At 29.9% G+C, this 16,854-nt stretch overlaps 1 protein-coding gene across 1 annotated transcript in view; it reads right to left on the bottom strand.

The window, feature by feature from the left end:
• LOC111284338 (putative LRR receptor-like serine/threonine-protein kinase At1g56140) overlaps positions 1 to 15,344 on the bottom strand; it is a 37,289-nt gene extending 21,945 nt beyond the window's left edge. Inside the window, exons 1-4 of the mRNA XM_022873032.2 lie at positions 15,169 to 15,344; positions 14,958 to 15,088; positions 14,369 to 14,582; positions 13,202 to 13,433 (exon numbers count right to left, since the gene is read on the bottom strand). Of these exons, the coding sequence (XP_022728767.1) occupies positions 13,202 to 13,433; positions 14,369 to 14,582; positions 14,958 to 15,088; positions 15,169 to 15,307 (716 nt within the window). The 5' untranslated portion in view covers positions 15,308 to 15,344. The remainder of the gene's footprint in view (positions 1 to 13,201; positions 13,434 to 14,368; positions 14,583 to 14,957; positions 15,089 to 15,168) is intronic.
• Positions 15,345 to 16,854: the final 1,510 nt, after the last annotated feature.

Here is a 16,854-nt window from a genome sequence, read left to right as displayed (position 1 = left end):
ATGACAATCTAAGATTTGACTTTGAAAAACTTATTCATATTGATGAACTTGATAATGAAGAGGATTCGAATGACAACAATTTACCCCCTGATTTATTAAAACTAATGGAACAAGCAAGGAAACAAATTGAACCTGATGTGAAAGCTACATGCATAGTCAATTTAAGTGATGAGAAAAATAGAAAGGAGGATAAGATGGGCACAACCCTTTCACACACAGAAAGAGGAAGGCTAGAAGAATTACTTCTTGAGTTTATTGATATGTTTGTATGGTCATACCAAGATATGCCAGGACTCGGTTTAGATATTGTAGAATATCAATTGCCATTGAAACCAGAATGTAAGCCATAATGTAAGCCTGTATAGTAGAAATTGAGGCGCATGAGGCAAGACATGTTGTTAAAAATAAAAAAAAGGTAAAAAAGCAATATAATACAGGCTTTTTGGAGGTAGCCAAATACCTGTAATGGGTGGCTAATATAATCTCAGTTCCCAAGAAGGATGGAAAAGTTTAAATGTGTGCAGACTTTAAAGATTTGAATAGAGCCAGCCCAAAAGATAATTTCTCTTTGCCTCATATTAATACTTTTATGGATAATACTGCTAAGCACTCCATATTCTCTTTCATGGATAGTTTTTATGGATAAAACTAAATTAAAATGGCCCTTGCTGATATGGAAAAAACTTTGTTACTATGTGGGGCATGTTCTGCTATAAAATTATGCCTTTTGGATTGAAAAATGTAGGAGCTACTTATCAAAGAGCTATGGTAACCCTTTTTCACAACATAATTCAAAAAGAAATAAAGATGTATGTGGATGACATGATTGCAAAATCTTGTGAAAGAAAGGACCATGTTACCAATCTCAGGAAGCTGTTCAAAAGATTACGAAAATATCAACTCAACTTAAACCCAGCTAAGTGCACATTTGGTGTTAAGTTATGAAAATTGTTAGGGTTATGGTTAGTGAGAGGGCATTGAAGTTGATCCAGATAAGATACTTGCCATCCAAAACTTATCTCCCCTATGAATGAAAAAGAAGTAAGGGGTTTTCTAGGAAGGTTGAATTACATTTCCCACTTTATTTCTCAATTTACTGTTAAATGTGACCCAATTTTCAAGTTGTTTCAAAAACATGATTCGAAAAAATAGGATGAGGAATGTCAGTATGCCTTTGAAAGGATTATAGAATACTTATCAAATCATTCAGTGTTGGTATCGCTCGTTATGAAGAAACATTGATTTTGTATCTTATAGTGTACGACCATTCTAAGGGATGTGTGTTAAGGAAACAAGATAAAATGGGCAAGAAAGAGCAAGCTGTCTATTACTTAAGTAAGAAGTTCACTGAATATGAGTCTAAATATTCCTAATTGAGAAAAATGTGCTACGCATTAGCTTGGATAGCCCACAGACTCAGGCAATATATGCTATACCACACTACTTGGTTAATAGTAAGGTTAGATCCTCTTAAGTATATTTTTGAAAAACCATCATTGTCAGGAAAGTTAACAAAATGGCAAGTCATACTTTCTGAATATGATATTGTATATGTATCACAAAAGGTGATCAAAAGAAGTGTGATAGCTGAATTCTTTGTAGAGTGTGCAACTAATGATTATGAGCCTATGAAATTGGACTTTCCTGACGAAGATTTAATGACCATATCCCAAATGGAGAAAAGGGAACCAATCGAAAAGTCATGGAAAATGTTCTTTGATGGAGCTTCGAATGCTTTAGGGCATAGGATTAGAGTAGTTTTGATATCCTTTAATGGAAATTATCATCCAAGCACTGTAAGATTAGATTTTAATTGCACCAACAAATGTGGCAAAATACAAAGCATGCATAATGGGCCTACAAATGGCAATTGAAAGAAAGATTAAAGTGTTAGATGCCCATGGAGACTCGGCCTTGGTAATCTATTACTAAGTGGTGAACAAGAAACAAGAGATCCAAAGTTGGTACAATACCAAAAGTATGTGGTAGATTTGATCAAACAATTTGAAAATGTCCAATTTTGTCATGACCTTAAAAAGAAAATCAAATGGCTGATGCTTTGGATACATTGAATGTGATGTTTAAAGTGTGTGATAAGATGGAAATCTAACCTATCCTATTAAATGGGCAAGGATCACTAGCACATTGTTCCACTATTGAAGAAGAGATTGATGGCCTACCTTGGTACTATGATATCATGCAATTTGTCAAGCACCAATAATACCAAAAACATGCATTAGAAAATGACAAACAAATTATCAAAAGATTGGCTATGGGATTTTTCCTTGAAGGAGAAATTTTATACAAGAAAAGTTGGGATCAAATGCTATTAAAGCCAAGAAAATGCTATAAGAAATGCATGAAGGAACTTATGGAGCACTTGCAAATGGCCACATAATGGCTAAACAAATCATGAAGCCAAGTTATTATTAGTTGACAATAGAGAGTGACTATATCAACTATGTTAAAAAATGCCATAAATGCCAGATTTATGCAGATAAGATTCATGCTCTTCCAATCCCTTTACATGTTCTCACAACTCTATAGTCGTTCTCCATGTGAGGGATGGATGTAATTGGACCCATCACTCCAAAAGCTTCTAATGGACATTGATTCATTTTTGTAGTGATTGACTATTTTATAAAATGGGTCAAAGTAACTTTTTAAGCTAATATGACAAGGGCAGTGGTATGCAAGTTTATAAAAAGGGAGATAATATGTTGATATTGCCTTCTAGAAAAGATCATGTCTAATAATGCTTGCAATTTGAATAGCAAGATGTTAGTGGATGTTTGTGCTCAGTTTAAAGTGAAGCACCATAATTCAGCTCCATATTGCCTAAAGATGAATAGAGCAGTAGAGTTGCCAATAAAAATATCAAGAGGATAATAGAAAAAAATGACTGATACTTATAAGAACTAACATGAAAAGTAACTTTTTACACTGCATGGTTATAGGACATCAATGTGCACATCTACTAGGGCCATTCATTTTTCACTTGTATATGGGATGGAAGCTGTGCTGCCAATTGAGGTGGAGATTCCTTTTTTAAGGATCTTGAAGGAAGTAGATTTAGAGGAAATTGATGGGTCCAAAATCATTACGAACAATTGAACCTCATTGAAGAGAAAAGGCTTATAGATCTTTGCCATGGTTAGTTGTACCAAAAAAGAATAATTCAAGCACATGATAAAAGAGCTTGATTTAGGCATTTCCGTGAGTGAAAATTAGTTTTAAAGAAAATTCTTTCAAATCAACATGATAATCAAAGAAAATGGACACCAAATTGGGAAGGTCCATATGTAGTCAAAAAAGCTTTTTCAGGTGGAGCATTGATCTTGGCAGAGATGGATGGGGATGACTTGCCAAACTCGATAAATTCAGATGTTGTAAAAAAATACTATGCCTGAGAAGAAGACGAAAAAAACAACAAACAAGAAACCACAAAAAAGGAACAAGATAAAAAAATAATAACAACAAAAAGAACAAAAAATAAAGGAGGACTCATAATTGAAAACCTAAAAAAGGTAGTTTGAGTCAAAAGAAAGGATCTAAGTTGAAAGCCTAAAAAAATGACTTAGATGCAAATGAAATATCCAAGTATAGGGGCAATGCCCAATACAACTAACTTGAAAAGATTACATGTATTAATGGAATGGGTTTTTAAGAGGAAAAATTTTAGAATATTGTTCATGATTGTCAGAATCTTCACTATCTAAATACAATTCTCTTGTTTAAACTAGTGTTCAAGCTTCTTATTGGACATATCCTTGTACCTTTCCATAATAAATATTCACCTTTCTCTAATTTACCTTGCTTATGATAATCTTCATTCTCTAAAATGTAGGAAATGCTAATTCATTACACTATTCATGAAATTTGAAATATGATAAACAATTGATAATATTCATAACAGGTTTTACATTATTTTGTGAAAATCAAGGATAATGAAGTTAAAAAAAAAGACAAAAAAAGGGGAGATTTGGAAAAGCACATATTTTCAAATTCATCAAATCAAAGTAAAAACTTGTTAGAAGTAGTGTTGGATAATGATATCAGCAAATGATCATCGTAGTTCACAAGAAAGTAGCTCCTAGAATATGCAAATCGGGATTGAGATTGGTTGTTTCAAAAAAAATGAAAATTAGAAAAGATTGACTTAAAGAACCTTGTTACCACAATTTGGATGCGTCATATTAGTTTCTAATAATACTTGCATTACATATATTGCATTCATTGCATTCATTAATTACATTTAATATATTTATAAGAAAAATTTGAACTTTTTTTTAAGGAAAAATCATTCAAGTAAAAGACTAAACTATGAGAAATTATTTTGAAATAATCACAACTTGTGAAACCCTCGAGCCATAACATCATGAGTCATTTCTAATCCAGTTTCAAAATTAAAAAAAAAAAAAGAAAAGAGAGAGAAAAGAAAAACAAGATTTTTAAAGTTTTAAAGCCTTTGTTTGGTAAGAACCATTTTCAAACAAGTTTTTTTAAAGTTTCAAAACCTTTGTTTAGGGGGAGCCATTTTCAAATAATATTTTTAAAGTTTCAAAGCCTCTGTTTATGAGGAGCCATTTTCAAGCAAGCTTTTTAAAGTGTTAAAGCCTCTGTTTAGAATGAGCTATTTTCAAACAAGTTTTTTAAAGTTTCAAAGCCTTTGTTTAAGGGGAGCCATTTTCAAGCAAGTTTTATAAAGTGTCAAAGGTTTTGTTTAGGGAGAGCCATTTTCAAACAAGTTTTTTAAGGTTTTCAAAGCCATTGGTTAGGAAAAGCCATTTCCAAACAAGTTTTTTTTAAAGTGTCAAAGCCTCTGTTTAGAGGAAGCCATTTTCAAGCAAGTTTTTTAAATGTCAAAGCCTTATTTATGAGAAGCCATTTTCAAACAAAATTTTTAAAGTGTCAAAGCCTCTGTTTAGGAGGAGCCATTTTCAAACAAGTTTTTTTTTTTTTTAAGTTTCAAAGCCTCTATTTAGGGGGAGTCATTTTCAAACAAGTTCAAAAAAAAAAAAAAAACTCTCAGAAGCATCATTCAAACAAAATTGTTGTCTATGTCTTTGCATTATTTCTATTCTCAAAAATATACAAAGAGGGACAATTGTAGACACTAAATTTTATTCGGAACATTTTAGCATAGTTAACCGAAGCCCATTTACAACCCATAAAAACTACACAAGTTTGCTTATTTAGAGACCCAAACAAAGTCCATTTGAAGCCCCTAAAAAGGCCCCTTTAAGAGCCCATAAAATGCTTTGATATTTAGGCTTAATAAACAAAAAAAAAATGAGACCTGTATGGTTATTGTCAAATACTTTCGCATGATATTTATATGGATGATACCTTTTCATGTGGATAAATAAGAAATAAAGAATAAATGAAATGAGTAAATCCCAAAGTTAACTCTGGTCAATTCCAGTTAAACTTGGTAAATAGAGTTATAATTAGTCAAATAAAGTCAAGATTACACAAAACTTGGTCAAAATAAATAGAACTGGGGTCAATCCTCAAAGTTCATAACCTAATTAGAATCAATGTGGTTTAAAATTAAATTTGGTAATTTTTTAAAACAATAAAATTTTTCTTACACCTCGAAAAATGTGAAATTATCAAAATACCCCTACAAGGTTATTTTCGTAATTTGGCCTTCCTGAGCTCAGATTTTTATGAAATTTTTTGGATCTTAATTTCATAATATTTCAAGATTGATGCATTTGAAATCATAGCAATACTCCAAGAAGTGTGAAATTACCAAAATACCCATTTAAGGGTATTTTTGTAATTTAACCTTCTTGAGCTTTGATTTTCATGAAACTTTCTAGATCTTAATTTCATAATAATTCATGATTTTTTGTGCATTTGAAATCATAGCAGTACCTCAAAAAATGTGAAAATTATCAAAATATCCCTATGAGGGTATTTTCATAATTTGGCCTTCCTAAGCTTGAATTTTCATGAAACATTTCAGATCTCAATTTTATAATATTTTCATAATTTTTGATGTTTTACAATCTCAAAAATGAGCTTGGGAACATTGATTTCTAAGAAAATGGCTTAAATACCGAAAACTTTGTACTAGGGCTAAAATGGTCTTTCCATGGGTTTAGAGGCTATAAAAATCCAACCTATACGGTGAGAAATGTGGACCATTTGATCTCTCATTGATCTTGATCCAATGGCTAAAGTTTGTTCCTTAAAAAAAGAAAAAAGAGAAACTTTGACCCTTGGATGAGATTTGATCCAAGGGTCTATATTCACCAAAGGAGATATTTTTTAAGTGTTTGGTGCTTTGAAGAAGGGGTCTACTGAAGGGAAGAAAGAGGAAAACTAGAAAAAAGAAAGAGGAGTTTGTAAAAAAAAAAAAAGGAACATGGAAAGATCGAAAAACCCTATAGAAGAGAGTTTCAAGCTAGTATAAATAGGATAAAATGAAAAAAATAGGAGTAAAGGTAGCTTCATGACTATCTTTTTTCATGGGGCTATCTAATTTTCTTTTCACTTTTCTTCCTAGGAAAGATTTTTTATAGTTGCTGCATCTTTGTGTCACCAGATTGATGATTTTAGTAAGGTAACCAGCAAATAGAGGATAAGATAATGCAAATACATTCTAGTTTTATATTAAAAAAATAATATCCTTTAATTCTAGTTTAGTTGTTTTCCTCCTTTCAAAGAGTAATAGTAAATGAAATCTCCATTACCCCATACAGTTCATGTGCTGTATGTGTAAAAAATTGTTTCTTTTTGTTTCTTAAAAATAAGAATGGAATTGGTTCTTGGACATGCTAGGGCTTTAACTTCTTATTTGGAAATGAATTTAAACCTTTTTTTGTTGCCTTTAGGGAAGATGGAAAGCAATGAGTCATTTTTCATGCACATTTTTGAAAATATGGGTTCTTTAAACTAGTTGTTTACTTATTATAACAAAGGGAGAGATAGGCTTTGCTTTTAAACCTAAGAAACAAAAAATAAAAAATGCTAATTAGTTCTTCTTTTTTTTACCCATTAGCTATTTATGGGAATCAAGAACTAGTTGCTTACTTATTATAACAAAGGGAGAGGTAGGCTTTACTTTTAAACCTAAGAAATAAAAAATAAAAAATGCTAATTAGTTCTTCTTCTTTTTACTTATTGGCTATTTATGGGAATCAAGATTTCCCTTTAATTAAGTTTGCTGTTAAGGAATTAAAGGAAGTGATTTTATGGAAATGAAGTTTTTGTTCCAAAGAGCAAGCAAAGTTAGAAAGGGTTTCAAGTTAGCTTTCTTTATTCTTTCATGCAGCATGATTTCAATTGGTTTTTAAGCTATTATAGTGTTTTCATTTATATAGCTTATTTTTATGTAAATGTTTTAGTGTTAATTGAATTGGCTTCCTTTTTTCTTTACACGCCATGTGTATTTTCAGCTTGACATCCTGGAAGTTGTGGTCAATATAGTTTTAAGTTGATTTATTTAATGCTGTATTGTACTGGGTTATTGATTTTTAAATATTCATTAGGTTTACTGGTCCTTGTTGTGTGATGGTTACTCATGGGAAGGCTAGAGTTTTATTTTTTTTTTAGTTTGGGTTTTTATTTTTTAATAGCACTATCCCACCTAGTTCAAAGTCATGTTTTCTCTTCTTTTTGGGTTGTTCACAACTTTACAAAGGTTTAAAAAGATGCTGAATTTTTTTTTACAATAAGGCTTATTTTCATTCACATTTTATACCATCATTTATATTTCTCTAATGTTCTTTCAAATATGATTATAATTCAAATCCAATGCATTTTCTTTTTATTGCTAGTTTGGTTAAATTTCCATGTTCACTTTAATTTTTACGCAATTCAATTTTTGCACTTTAACTTATTTTAAATGCAAATTAGTTCCCATGCACTTTAGATTTGTGTAAAACAAATAATAATAGTAATGATAATAATGATTATGATGATGAAAATTTTCGATGATGATTTTAAAGAAATCTAAGTAGTGATTCTTTAAAATATCTAGGTAAAAATAGTTTTCTGAAAAATATTACCAAAGTAATAAAGTATTTAGGAAAATATTTAATACAAAAGATTTTCATTCATTTAGTTTCCTAAAATTATGTTAGATGTTGATGTAATTATTCTTTTACTAATGAAATTAACATAATAATACATGAGTATTGTGATTAATTAATTTTATCTTTAAAAAAAATAGTTCATTAAAAATAATAATACTAATTAAAAAAATTAGAATTAAAATAAAAAAAGTAAATGCAATCTTCAATGATGGGATTCTAAGAAAGTTCGAGTAGAGATTCCAAGAGAGCCCTAAGTGAGAAAATTCTTTTAAAATACCAGTAAAATATTAGGGTATCTAGAGAAATTTCAATAAAAGATTTTGTTTACATTGTTCCTTTAACAAAAATTCTTAGTGGTAATTGTAAAATAATTAAAGAAGATTAAAACATAATTAAAATGAATAATAAAGTGTATAACATAATAATAAGTACTATATATTTTTCATGTGCATATTCTACTTTATTGTTTGCATTACATATTAATAAATGAAATAAAAATTTTTGATGATAGGATTCTAGGAAGTCCAAGTAGTGATTCTCAAGAATTCCCTATATGAGAAAAGATTTCTAAAAATTACAAAAGTATTAGAATATTTAGAAACTCTTTTCAATACAAAAATTTTAATTAATTTCAACAATTCTTATAAAAAGGTAAAAATATGAATATTTATAAAAGCATGCATTTTTTTAAATAATAAAATTAAGTAATGAGAATTTTTTATGATGGGACTCCGAGAAATCCGAGTAGTGATTCTTAAGAATTTCCTAGGTAAGAAAAGTCTTCTAAAAATTGCCTAAGTACTAGAATATTTAGAAGTTTTTTTTCAATATGAAAAATTTCCATTTTATAGTTATTTTCTATAATTTGAACAGTTTTTTTAATAAATAAGATTGTGTTTTTTTAGGAAATAAATATATTTGTAGATAATTGTATATTTACATGACTTCTAATATTTTTTATAAAAAAACAAACAAAAAATCTTTAAGAATGAGATCCTAAAGAAATCTAAGTAGCGATTCTTTAGGAATCTTTCAGTAAGAAAATCTATCTAAAATGTTGCCAATGTATTGGAACAGTTAGATTAATTTTCAATAAAGATTTTTTATATTTTTTATAAATGGCATAAAAATGAGTTTTAAAAAATACTATTTGTTTTTAAAATTATAGATATCATATTTTATTTTTTTAACATAAATATAAGAAACAAATATGAACCATTGAGGATAGAATTTTTTAGATTTCCAAGTAGTGATTCTTAAAAATTTCTTAGATGAGATAATTTCTTTTGATATTGTCAACATATTGGAATATTTTTAGGAATATTTCAATATAAGGTTCTTATTTATTTTTCAAGGATACTAAAAATGAAAAATATGCTTTTAAAGAATTAAGTAAATTAATTTTTAAATACCAAAATTAAGACATTTTTTAATCAAAATTAAAAGATACCACATGATTAATTGGTATCGTTTTAAATAGGCGCTGTGGGGGTGCTAATCTTTTCTCACACGTAACTGACTCACAAACTCAAATTGTTGTCATAGACTCAAAAATTATCTTTTTAATAAATTTTAATTAATTTTAAAATTTTATTAAGAAGGTAAATTTTAATAGGTGGCCAATCACACTTAGCCAAAAAAGATTGGTGGCGACTCCATCTTTTGTTTTCAAATTCATCTAGTGGTCACTAAAACCATTACTACAATTAATAGACATTTGTTTCATTGTTGGAATGGTTAGTATATATCAAAGTAATCTTGGAGATGATCATTGGACTACTCTCGAAAAGATTTTTAAAAATCTCAAAAGAACATCTTAATAGACATTATTGCACTAGGCAAAATTGTCTTTAGTTATATTTCTATAGGAGACATGGTTGTAGTTCTTTTTACCAAACCACTCTATTACAATGTTTTTGGTTAAAAAGTTGGAGCTTAGGTTTATGTAAAATTTGATATGGTTGTACTATTGGTCAAAATTTTGTTATTGAGATATAAGTTACTTTTTCAATTTAAATCAGTACACTTTATCATATCTTAAGTATAGAATGTCACTAGGCTTAAATTTGTCCTCTCACACAAATGATCACTAAAGCTTTAATGCATGCAAAATGAGACATGTGACAATTATAGCACTAATAGTGAGGTACTAGTGATCTTATTGCTTTTACTAATTAAACAAAATAATTATCTTTCATTGTCACCTTAGTAAATGATTAAGATGAGATTATTACTATTAATTAAAGCTAGAGGAGTTTCACATCTCCATAAATCTAGTATACCCAATGTGAGTGTTTTTTGAGAAGTTTTATATCTCTATAAGCTAGTATAGCCAAATCTAATAAGATAATGGCTAGATCTAGCCATAAAGTGGGGAGGGTAGGGAGATGTTAGGGAGAGAAGAAGGGGATGGGAGAAAAAAAAGAAAAGATATATTTTATTTTATTTTTTATTATTTTGGTTGTTTTAAATTTTTGTGAAAATGGAAAAGGAAAAAGTTTACAAGAAATAAAAAATGTAATAAAAATTATAATTTTGTATTTTTTATAGAATAAAATTTATTTTATAAACCTTTTTAGTCTTTAAACAAAAAAACAAAGAAATATCTTATAAAAAAGAAAAAGGAAATAAAAATTTATTTTAAATTTTTACTATATATTTTCATTAGTTTACCACATGTACAAATTTGAATTGTTTCCTTTGATGATGTGACAATATTTATACACATGCGAAATCTTATTAAGGGGCTTGCCCTAAATATTTAAGCCCAAGCCAACACATATTTGATTGAGCTTCAAGACATTAATTAATAAAGTGAGAGGAGCTAATTAAGACAACAAAATATAGGTTAAATTAGGCTAACAATCATTGTATTATTGAAATTTTAAAATTTGTCTATTTATTGTAATTCATACAAATGTAGTCCTTATGCTATTTTGATTTAATAATATTAGTACAATCATTAATTCTACTAAAGTTTTGTTGCTAAAAATATTGACATGACTGTTGATTTGATGAAGTAGACATTGACTTTGCTGATGTGACAACTTGAATGAATAAAATCAATTATCAAATTATGCAAATAATTTCTATATTCATAAGAAATTTGAAATTTAATTCCTCTAGTGTAATTCAAAAAATTTCGTCCTCGTACAACTTGAATTTAAAAATGTTGGTTTAATTACAAGTGTGTTTAGTAACTCTTTGTTAACTTTGCTACGTAGTCATTGCCATATTTGGTGTGGCATTGACTTTGTTAACATGACAACTTAGGCATATGAAATAAGTTTATTTTGGTTGACATGGCCTTTTTTAGTTAAGGGATCAATCCTATTTCAAAAGGGATCGATCCTTTTTAGCTTAAAAACTCTAATGAACATTTTTGTTAAAGAATGGATTGATCTTCTAAACTAGTGGATCAATCATATCTACTTGCATTTGAATTTTATTCAATTTAACCTTAAATTTTATAAAAAAAAGGGCATTAATTAAAAAAAATCTTCCTTGTTTTTTATTAGGTGAATCAAAGAGAGAGAGCAAACTAGGAGATTGAGCGAAGACATTAGGAGGGTGATGTAGACTTTAAGAAAGTTGGACTTAAATTCTTCAAATCGAAGCTAGGTTTATTCTAAGTGAGATCTTTCCCAGTAAATTGATTCAAGTGAAGAATAAATCAAATCAAAAACTTTTTGTGCTTTGTTATTACTTTGTTTTACTTAAATTTTTATACTTTTCCATCTCAAATATACCAAATTAGAACAAATTCTACAAACTATGTCTTCTCTATAATTTATTTATATATGTTTTCATTTAAATAAAAATAATGTTTTCTAGATTTAGATTATTAAATATAAAAAATAGAGAGATTTATTTTTGATAAACTCCAAAATGTTGACAATAGAATTTTTTTATGGGTAACTAGGTTTTTAAATAGTTATAAAAATTTTTTAATTGAACTTATATTAATTAACTTTAAAGAAAATAATATTAAATAATAATTGTTTATTTAAATAATATTTTTATATCTTTTAATACATATATTAATATTAATATTAATATAATAATATTTTGTTAATTAGAGTTTTTCATCTATAAGAGATCTATCCTAATGAAAAAAAATGTCAAGTTTACCAAAATAAATTGGTTTTATCTATGCAAGTTGTTAGTCAACAAATTTAATATGGTAAGTAAAGTTAAAGGGAAGTAACTAATCTCATTATAGACTTGCTCGAAGGACAGACCAATACAACTCGAAAGCGCGTTTAAGTTCTAAGAAGATTTGAACAAAAAATTAAAACCTATTAAATGGGTTTGGAAAAAAAAATTTTGTTCATTTAAAATTTAGGCTGAGCCTCAGACACAAGAATTAAAGCTCGTACCCAACCCTAATTTCATAACTGTAATTAAATTATTATAATTACAAAAAATATTTGTAAATTTTTGTTTCAATATTTTATTTTTTTTAAAAAGTATTTTTTTTTATTCTATAAATTGGCTTAATGGGTAGCTTGGGTTTTATTTTTTTCACATGGGTTGGGCTGAGAAAAAATTTAGATTCGAAATATCGGGTTGAATCAAACTTGGATAGTATATAAGCTATAAATGTCAAGCATGGAACTAACCCATGAACACCTCTATCACATTGATAATTGGATCAATATTATCAAATTTAATTTATATGATTTTTCAAAAATAAAAAACAAGCTTATAAGAAGACAAGATTTTTATGAATTATACTAGAACCACTAATGTTCAAATTTTATGTAAGTACGTAGATAATTAAAATATATGTTGGTTAAGACGTGCTTTCCATAAGTGAAGTAGAAAAAGAAGCAACAGTACCAGTTTCATGAAAGTCAGTTTTGAAACTTGTGAAGATTTGAAGACAGGGAACAGTAAAAAATGCTGATAATGTTTTTCAAAACATTAATGCAGTGGTGAATGGATTTCAAAACATTAGTAATTGTGGTGGTTCATTTTGTCGCCTAGAATGTAAATGCCTTTGTCCTGCTATTATGGGAGTTGCTGTATAATCACTCTTCTTATAGCAGGGATAAGAAGAGAAATGAATCTATACTAACCAGAAAATAGAGAGTTGATTTCATATATGCTTCACGAGTTGTTTATTACGTAGGGTTGGAGAAGAGGCTTACAAAGTTCCAGCAAATGTGGTGCTGAGATAAGCTTCATCGTCGGGAAAGAACCTAGCCAGCCCAAAATCTCCAATCCTTGGGTGAAACTTGTCATCAAGAAGAATGTTGCTTGCTTTTATATCTCTGTGAACAATCCTTAGATGCGAATCCTCATGTAGATACTGAAGCCCTCGAGCTATGCCTACCATTATTTGAAACCGAGTGTCCCAGTTCAAGAAGATAACGCTTTTTCCTGTGTCATAGGACATTTTAAGTACAAAATTAGTATTCTCGAGTTGGAGAATTTTTGCATTAGAAATGGTTTTAAGCTATGAAGCATGAACAAGTACATAGACACGGACACATACACATGATACATGTGTAATACAATACAGATATAATAATATGATAATTTTTAAAAAATTAAGATACGGATATGATAATAAAAAATAAATTTTGTATATTATAATCATCAGTTAAAAATATATAGTAAATAATGGATTGATTTTTAAAAGATATTTTTCTTGTGAAAAAAAAATGATAATAGACATATCAATAAAATAATATATGGTGTCATTATCCATATGATAATCATCTTTTTTTTTTTTTTTTTCTCCTTTGTTGTATCTACCCAAATTTGACCCGTATTCGGCATGTCGTAAGCGTTAAAATGCCGAATGCAAATATGACACAAGTACGCGAGACATTCAGAAGTCTACATGCTTCATAGGTTTTAAGCAAAATCATGATATGTTTCTTTCAGTAATCAGGAACCTTCATATCAAACTATTGACTGAGTGGAAAATTTTCTCGCTTTATATTAGTGATCAATTTCACAAAAATTAAAAAACTACCACGGCTGCAAGCCTGCAATAATGCCAACTAGTCATTAGCACAACAGTTGGTCTCGTCAAGTTCACGTGTAGCAAATGACATTTGTTTGAGATTTGAAGGATACTTATGAGATAGTTCTTTGGCTTAATGAGTTTTGGGTGCATGATATTGTGAAAGAGAAAAAAAATAGTGACTGTACTCTTGAAAGTTTACTAATAAAAAATTGTAGATCTTGTCACAATAAAAGTTGTGTATTGTATTTGGTTATTTGTTTTTAATTGAGTATTTGTCATAATGAACTAATATCTAGTTAACGCAAAGCAAGAGAAAACAGAGAACTGGGGTGAGTTATACCATATATTATGTGGTCCAAGCTACCATTCTTCATAAATTCATATACGAGCAACCGTTGAGCCCCATCTGAGCAACATCCCAAAAGGCGAACCAGGTTCTTGTGTTGGATACTTGTGATCATCCTCACCTCTGCAAGAAACTCTGATTCTCCTTGATGGGATTTGTCATGGGACAGTTTTTTCACAGCAACCAATCTTCCATCTCGTAACTTTCCCTATCAAAAGTCAAAAGAAAAAATCTTAATATTTCCTACCAAATTATACCCTTCTTGCTTTTATTGTATGTTTCAAATGACCTATGCACCCTATATATATATATATATATATATATATATATATATATATATATATACCCAAAAGCTACAAAACATTGAGCTTTTTAAGTTGTAAGATAACTGACTGAAACATTGCTTATCTAGTTGATCCAGTGTTTCTCAAATGATTTTGCAATCTTCAACTTTAGACATTAAAATTAAAGAGAAACATATCGACTCATATCTTACACTATAGATATACATGGAAATTAAATATATACATACACGCTAATGCACCAGATAATAAGTTCAATTGGTTGTATCAAGCTTGCTTACTTTGTAGACAGGCCCAAATCCACCTCTGCCAAGGAGATTCTCGGGGTGAAAATTCTTGGTTGCCCTCTTTAACGTCTTGAAGTCAAAATAGCTGATAGTTCGTAGGTTCCCACTAAATAAATCTGGCGATGCTGCAAGAGACAGAAACTTTAGCAGCCAATGATTTCTAAGGATAACACATTCTTTATCTGTTATTCATCAATTCCATTACCTGCCCGCCTTGCAGTTTGTGACGTAAATCTCATCATCCCTGCTGGCTTGAAAATTTTCCAATAGATTGCTATCATAATCAATAATATTATTAGCACAACAATCCCTCCGAGGAAAAAGAATAAGGAAGAAGGTGCCATCAGAGACCAACTCCTTAACTTTAGTTTGAGATTATATCACTGCAAGAATAAGCATAAAACGTATGTATTAAAATTTATATCCAGAATCAGAAGAGCAGAATTTGGTAGAACAAGACAAAACATTGGAAAGTAATGCAGTAGTAAGGCCAAAAAGTTGAGCAGACATCATCCATAAACAACATATAACCCTTTGTAATCTCCAGTTTAGAGCATGTACATATGACTCATCAAGCTCTGGCCATGGTATGAACAAGACCAATCCAAGTTAACTTCTGGTGCTACCTATCATCGCAACAATTTACAACCAGCCAATCGATCATGATTTTTGCGATGCCATATTCCTAATTTATCATAGAAATGAAAGAAAATAAAGTCCATAACTTGCCTGCGTTGCAATACTGGGGGAGCCATTATTGAAGTCTGAGTAGACACCCAGTCCCGGTCAAGACTGTTTCATTGTGACTTGGAATACAAAACAGCAACATAAGTTGTTTGCCTCGAGTTTGCCACCTTATTCAATTTTAAAATTTCTTCTTTTTTGGGCAAAAACTTGAAGGATGGAGACAAGATTCAATGTTGCATTGTTTTAAACGATGGAACGGAATTGCAAATTTGTGTCCTTTAGGATGGAGCGTATATGTAATAATAAAAAAAGGTGTGCCGTTCGGACTCTAGACAATCAAACAGTCTGAGTGCCGGCCCCTCCGGTTTCAACGCCTACAGTATTTTGTTTTCTTTTTTTTTAACCTTTTTTTTCTTGAAAATATGATAATATTTCTTTTTGTTTGTGGTTGCAGAGAATGCTCTAGTCATAATATCACAATGCCCTTATTTTTATTGGTTTCTTTTATTTTTCATTTTTCTTAAAATTTGATTTCTTTCTATTGCAGATAAAATGTTGCCTTTGTTTTGACAGAATTCCGCTCTTCGGCTGGAATCAAAGTTTTGTCTCCAGTGAGTCAAACACTCCTTAATCCTCCAGAAATTATAGAGAAGGTAAGCGAGACGAGAAGTTTGGTATTTCAACAGAGTTTGGAACTTCTGTGTCGAGGTTGTCTGTTGTTGGCTTCGAGATGCTATTGTCGTTATTACTTGATTGCTACTTTCCTAATTGCAATTAATGTCTAGAAAAAAATAATATAGAAGGGAGGGCCATCACTGAGTTGTCAATCCTTTTCGAAGCTTGCTGGGGGAACCCTCATGGGCATCATCCCCACTTTCAGTTGACTTTTCATCAATTCCTTCCAGCCGCTAGGGATGTCGGAAGCTGTGAGATTTTACAAGATCCAACATCAAGGAACTCGGGTATGTGGAAAAAGATGAGGTATGGAGCAGTCAACGTTTCAGAGGTGTGCCTTTGTTTTTAAAGAGTTCTCCATTGAAAAAGGAATCTCTATGTGCATGGTGAATGACTCCTTTAGTCCTTTTAAAGGTGGCGAATCAGAACCATGGAGAAAGTTGAGGGAATCACTAGGTGACAAGTCTAGGTATGATTTGAATTTTTTAGGCCTGAGATTTGAATTAGAGATGGCAATATTATGGAGTAT

The sequence above is a fragment of the Durio zibethinus genome, chromosome 6 (assembly GCF_047325235.1).
Source record: "Durio zibethinus cultivar Kanyao isolate XHJ-2024 chromosome 6, ASM4732523v1, whole genome shotgun sequence".
Lineage (NCBI taxonomy): Eukaryota > Viridiplantae > Streptophyta > Magnoliopsida > Malvales > Malvaceae > Durio > Durio zibethinus.
This window is presented reverse-complemented; position numbering and strand designations above follow the sequence as displayed.